The following is a 6,656-nucleotide window of genomic DNA, read 5'->3' as shown; positions in this document are numbered from 1 at the left end:
ATAGTGTAGCTTTCACTAGGATCTCTAGAGTCCTCAATTCAGAGTAGCTCAAGATACTGTCATGAGGAATATTATATTCAAATGTGGGTTTACAAAGCATTACCTAAGAAAGTTTTTTTTCTTAAAAAATAATTTACTCCGTTGTGATTACAAGGTACAGGAATGTGCAAGGGCAATGCCTGTGACTCTGTGGCTGGCAGCCCCAGGCTGTGCATCTTTAAGTGCCCTTGTCCAATATCAAGTTTTTCTTGTCCCCACATTCACTCACACCCTAATGGCTGCAGGGTATGGTATCTGACCGTGTGGAAAGTTTAACTTGAGTATCCAGCTCACTGATAACTACTGAAAGGGAGCTAGCTGTTTCAAGTGTTGGTTTCCCAAAACTGTCATGAACAAGTAGATCACAGTACATTCAGTCACATATGTGTTTTAAAAGATGTTTCTTAAACAGTAGTGAGTAAGGCCACTTCTATGTCCCCAGCCTTCTAAGGCTCAGGTTGCCTGTGGCCCCAGAACAAGAGCCCCTCATGGTCCCCCACATCCTAGGGCAGTAATGGAGAAAGGGCAGGCCAGGTCAAGCATGAGGAATTAAGTCAATTTTATTGGGCTCAGACTAGGAGTCCATGAGTCTTGAGGACTTCTGTGTATTTGTCAGTTTTCTTCTCCACTTCTTTTCCTCCTGTTTCTATAGCCTCATGAGCTGCTTTTACTTCTGGTAATGGATCTTGGTCTTCTCCTTCCTCTTCTCCTACAGAGTGGCTGTGACTGCCTCATACTGCCAGCTAACCTCATGGGCCAGGTGCTGCAGGTAGGCAAACTTCTGTGTAGGCTTCAGACGCACCACTGTGAGGCCCACAGGGACTGCCATTCGCTTCTTCTTTTTTGTCATAGGGTGGCAGGATCCCATCAAACCCCTTGAGGCAGGTAACCTGTCCTTGTTTGCTCTTGTGGGGCAGGATGGGTCACCCAATCCACCAAAGATGCACATGGGACCTCAAAAGTGGTAAGGGCCCCATGATGGGGTGGTGTTCATTCACTTATGGAGGAAGGCCAGGTACTTTAGCTTGTTTCTGTAAAAATTACCAAAAATGTTGATGCCCTACACTGCACCACTACCACCTTCTGGCCCAGCAGCACCTGCTTGGCCAGTATTGCCTCCAGTAGGCCCAGGAGATGACCTTGGCCATTGAGCACCAGGACCTGCCCCTCTGCCATCTTTAGCAGCTACCTGGGAAAGCCTAAGAAAGTTTTTTTTTTTAAGAAAAGTTCAGAAAAGAATGGATATTTCAGTCTTGTTCCTCCCCAAAAGATAAACTGGTCAATAGAGTTCTAATGAAAAAAAAGAGTCTTCGTGAGGATATTATTTTTTAATGAAGTACAAGTAAACAAACTTTTAAATTTCTCTTTCCTGCTTCTGCTGATTGGCCATTTGCCCACCTCCCCTAGCTAACCCTTTTTAAAACATATTGTGATCCTTCTTGATTTTTAAATATTAGCATAATCTAAGTTTCTATCTAAATCCCCATTTTCACATCATTCTGATATCCTTGAGTTGAGATTATCCACTTCAAATGGCTCCAACTGTAATCCAATGTGTATTATTAATTACCATTCCTCTCTTAATATGGAGTTTCCTATTTCTACCTGCCCACTGGACTTCCTACCTTTTTCCCCACAGGCAATTTCATGTACTTTAGGTGAACTCATTATCTGTTGGTCACACCATGAGTGACCACACACACATACACACAAGCACACACAAAGAAATACATCCCTGGAATCTTCTCCATTGATTTATCACTTGGTTCATGTCGATCATCAAGTCTTTGTTTGCACATATACTATGTGTAGCCACTTGCCAGGAAGTAATCACAGAATTTGCAAACTGTAGAGGAATATAAGAAATCAAGTAGTTCAATCTCTTCAATTTACAGAAATGGGAATGATCTGCTTAATATCACACTGCAACTTAATGGCAGAACCAGATGAGAATCCAGACACCTCAAGTTCTACTCCGCACCCTTCCACTACATAATCATGCTCCCACTAACTGTACAACTAGGAAAGAATGAGATCCCTGCTAGTAGCATTTATTTTTATCAGTAAGCAAGCAATATTATCCAGCCATCCTATATTCAAAATGTCTACTTATGTGCTGTTTGCACCAGAGGCTAGGTAATTTATGTTCTTCTGTTATAATGATGAAAAGGTAAACTGAAGAGTGCAACAAGAAATCAGCATAGAGTTGGTTTTGAAATAAAAATAGATTGGCTAAAGGCTAGCTCAGTGTTTACTTTCATAATAAGGTTGTAAGGGTTTTTACTTTTTCCTTATCAAAGTGTTTTCATATGTATTATTTTATTTTAGTCTCCAACAGGCCTGGGAGGTAGGTAGGTCAGGGCTTATTAGCTGAAATTTACAGATGAAGAAAATGAGACTGAAAACAGTTAGTTTAGTGATTTGCCCAGGGTCACCCATCTGGTTAGTGCAAAAGCCAGGGCTCACATATGTGTCTCCTGTTTCCAAATCTCTTTCTTCTAGTCTAGACACATAATTCTAATAGACCTTGAGTGATGACTGCATATCCTGTGAAGTGAGCTTTACAGATTTCAGTATACTGAGACTGAAACATGCTGAAAGGAGAAAGGAGTTTTACCCCCAAAAGAAAAAGAGCCCTGGCTGGTGTGGCTCAATGGAATGAGCGCTGGTCTGTGAAGCAAAGGGTCACTGGTTCGATTCCCAGTCAGGGCACATGCCTGAGTTGTGGGCCAGATCCCCAGTGGGGGGGCGGTGCATGAAAGGCAATTACACACTGATGTTTCTCTCCCTTTCTTTCTCCCTCCCTCCCCCCTCTCTAGAAATAAATAAAAGAAAAAAATGCCAAGTTTCAAGATGGGACAGAACAAATGAATGTTGTCATAGGTTGACACACAATCAAGAATCAACAAGCTAAGATGCCATTTTCTCAAATTTTGTGTTTTCTAGTAGGAGAAATGAAAAATGTTCATGATCAAAATGATTTTTGCAGGTCTAAAAGTCTAAAAGATTCAAGGTGTTTTCCCATTTGATTAATCTCTGAGGACATTTAGAAAGTGGGCTATAGACACTCAAACTGCTGTTTTATTAAAGAAAACTCAGGTCAGCATCATATAATTAAGACAGTCTAGAAGGTAGGAAAGAAAGCATTGGGGGAGGGAGGGAGGAAGGCAGGGTGGCCTGTGAAAGAATTTTCAGTGGCCTGCTGGAGCACACAGTAGGCTGAAGTGTGTTAAAGAGGCAGAGACAAGTAAGGAAATGGAAGAAGAAAGTGGAAACCTTGTCTACAGAAAGCTAACTGTGGAAGGAAGTGTGCCTTAGTGTGCTCCTTGGCAATGAGGAAGAAGCTACATACAAAGAGGTCAAGGGGCTAAAGAGGCAAGAGAAAGTGGGATCATTCTGTTGGGTCACAACCAAATTGTCAAAACTTTCCCTGCTAGTGTGAAGCCCTTTAAAAACTCACTGCCTGCAAGTGGGTCCAAGAAAGGATGCGCTAGAGAGGGATGGTAACCTGCCTGGGTCAAGAATGAGAAATCAACATAAGATTTAGTAACAAATTCACTTTTCAAGACTAATACTGTGGGTATTTGTGTGTGTGTGTGTGTGTGTGTTTGCGGAGGTGTGGGGGTGTCCTTCTCTAAAAGCCCAGCTCAGAAACTACAACCTCAAGCATAAACAGATGAGCAGAGATGTTGTGGGCTCTGCCCAAAAGCTTATTCTTTCAAAAGGCACAGCATTGTTAATTGGTCAGCTTATCAATGGATGCTCTTTCCTGTAGGTTTGTTTAGGAGTGGAAACAATACTGCCAGTCATAAAGTTTGCTGATTCCTGGCTTGGTCATCTCAGTGGGGCAAGTGCAAGGCCGTGCCAGGAACTCCAGATGACTGGAACGTACACAGTGCTACCCATAGACCCCAGAGCTGAGGTCGGGTGCGGCTGAGCCCGGGCAGGGGGCATCCTCAAAGTGCTTCTTTATTTAAACTGTGCTCCGGGACAATGTTTCACAATGACCCCACACACCTAGAGCATATGCACAGAGCAGCACACACACACACACAGCCTCACTGTGTTCTCTGGCCTACTTGCTTTAATTTCCATCCCTCTAGGCAAGATCCACAAATTAGCAGCCTTATAACCTTCCTAGGACATGGTTCTCGGGACCTTTAAAAGAAAAAGGCAGAGAAACAAGAACGCACTAATCGGGAAACCAGCGTTTCAGCCCACTCGGCCACGAGGGCCATCCGCACTAACGACTTTCACCTCCCCTTGCCTCTGCTGGCTGGAGGGGCGGGGAACCCCGCAGTAAGGAGGAGGACCGAACTGGGGGCCAGCTTGAAAGAAACAATGTAACAATTGATGTGAAGCCTCGCCTTACTCCCACTCCCCAGCGATCCTATAGGCGAGGTCCCAGTGACTGCCCTTTCTTATTGCTCCGTTTTCTTGTCCATTACACGCTATCCCTCCGCCTCTCCTTTCTTTTCTTTTCTTTTTCCCCCCTTCTCCTTTCCCCCATTTCTCCCCCTTTCTCCAGCTCCGTGTCATTTCCTCCTTGCGCTCGCTAGCGGCCGAGCGTCTTCAGCCGGGAGAGTAGGCGGAGCAGGGTGGTGCGGGGTGGCGTAGCGCCGGAGGGCGATGGTGGAGGAGCTGCTGGGGGCGGAGGCAACATAGCCCCTGCGGGAAAGGAGCCCCGCGGCGCCTGAGCAGAGTGGAGGATGGAGAACCGGCCTGGGTCTTTCCAGTACGTCCCTGTGCAGCTGCAAGGGGGGGCACCCTGGGGCTTCACCCTTAAGGGGGGTTTGGAACACTGTGAACCGCTCACCGTGTCGAAGGTAAGAACTGGCGGCTCTGTCCCAGCGGTGCTCAACTTTGAATGGGCAAACGGGTGTACAGTCTGTTGTGGGTTGGGGCCCTCAGACCAACTTTGAAACTTGGCTCGGGCTGACGGTTGAAAGCCCCCTGTGGCGCATTAGCAGCAGGGAGGGCTCGTCCCACCAGCCCAGGCACAGACACCCCTTAAGGGTGGCGGGAGCACAAATGAGAACACGGCTGGCCTCGGGCTAGAGCCCTGCGCGCAGACACTCTCAGGAGGCTCTGGGGAAGCCTTTGCTCCCCCACCTCAGGGTGGCTGCACCCCTCAGTTTGACTGGAGGAAGTGGGGGCTGGTGGGGGTTTCTCCTTAGAAGTTCCTGTGCTCCTGCGGGACAGTGAGGGGCTGAAGGAACAGGCAAGGCGGCTTGGCAGCTTTCTCAGCAGTGGTGGCTGTTGGTCGGCTGGTGGGCCATCCTGTCGGGGCAGGTTGCAGGGCGAGGGTCTGTTGTGGGAACGGAGATGAGGCATTGGTGGCTTTCGTCAGCCTCACTTCCCACGGCCGGCTGGACGCGCGCACATCCATTCAGCTGGCGGGGCGTTTCTCGCGCTTAAGTTCGGCCTTTCCCTCCCTCCCGAGTCCTGTCCCATCGCTTGGAGATTTCCTGCACTTTGAGAAGTGTGGAGGAAACTTTTGCGCCATGGAGCGCAGCTGTGCTGGAGCTGCTGCTGCCGCCGCCGCCGCCGCCGCCGCCAGGGTTTGTTTGTTTTAGGAGGCTGTGATCTCCTGGAAGCCAAGTTGCAGCTGAGGACCTGGGAGAGGAGCTCTCCCAAGTGCTCCAGAACCCCCAAAGCGCGCCATTCGTCGTAGTGGTGAGGGTGGGGGGCTGCTGGAACTGTTACTGGGAAGAGAGATTTGTAGGACAATTCAACCTGAGGAGCCAGATTGCCAAGTAAAGGAACTTTATGTATCTCATTTTTTTTTGTTTTTGTTTTTCTCTTAAATGCTCAGATCTGAAAAGCCTTTCCCACCCTCTGAAATTGCAGTTAAGGTTGTAGGTGTGGGTTTGTGTTGGAGATAGAAAGATGTGGCTTCTCAGCAGGGAACAAATGTCACTTCTTTTTTTTGCTTTTTAATGTAGGTCATGTCTCAGCAGGAGGGCGAATGCCCCCTTAACCTGTGCTACTTTGCATTGCACTGCAACTGCTGGTTAATTTGTAGTGTAGGGATCCTTCAGGCCTTGGAGCCCACACTCTTAGCAACCCTGGGATGTTGCCATAGAGTGTACCAATCAGCTTAAGCAGTCTGAGTTATGCTGAGGCAAAATTTTGAGAAGCTGTCAGGGAAACCTGAGGTCTTTAGCCTCCCCCAACATCGATAACCAGCCCAAATCCTCATCCAACACTCCCTTCCCCTATACTAGTCATGTATTTCTAATTTCTAACCAGGCTGAGATGCCTGTATAACCCACGGTCACACCTCTTCCTAAGGCACTCCCTGTCCAGTATTCTCTGGAGGGGGTAATATGCTTTTCCTTAAACAAAAACTCTCACCTCCATTGGAGAGGGGAATCCTGGCCTTCAGGAATTTCTTTGAATCAAACTCCTCCACCCCTCCCCCTTTTCCATCAAGGTCACAGCTGGCCATGTAGCCCTCCATGGTCTGGCAGTTCCTCTCTTTCTCTACTTACACCACCCACAGAACTTGCACTGTTTGCCTAAACAACCTACCTTGGAGAGGTATTTTTGCCCTTTGCCCAGGGCTGACCCATTCTGAGAAGAACCCCAGAGAGTGCTTGCTGCTGTGGTGCTGG

At 47.5% G+C, this 6,656-nt stretch overlaps 1 protein-coding gene and 1 pseudogene across 1 annotated transcript in view; one reads left to right on the top strand and one right to left on the bottom strand.

Annotated features, from left to right (window-relative positions):
• Positions 1-608: 608 nt before the first annotated feature.
• Positions 609-1,215, bottom strand: LOC119059250 (60S ribosomal protein L13a-like; annotated as a pseudogene).
• A 3,433-nt stretch (positions 1,216-4,648) lies between these two features.
• The window catches only part of SHROOM4 (shroom family member 4), a 262,559-nt gene continuing 260,551 nt past the window's right edge, over positions 4,649-6,656 (top strand). The window contains exon 1 of the mRNA XM_037159038.2: positions 4,649-4,865. Coding sequence (XP_037014933.2) covers positions 4,749-4,865 — 117 coding nt within the window. The 5' untranslated portion in view covers positions 4,649-4,748. The remainder of the gene's footprint in view (positions 4,866-6,656) is intronic.

The sequence above is a fragment of the Artibeus jamaicensis genome, unplaced genomic scaffold (assembly GCF_021234435.1).
Source record: "Artibeus jamaicensis isolate MK-2021 breed Jamaican fruit bat unplaced genomic scaffold, CSHL_Jam_final contig_60, whole genome shotgun sequence".
Lineage (NCBI taxonomy): Eukaryota > Metazoa > Chordata > Mammalia > Chiroptera > Phyllostomidae > Artibeus > Artibeus jamaicensis.
This window is presented reverse-complemented; position numbering and strand designations above follow the sequence as displayed.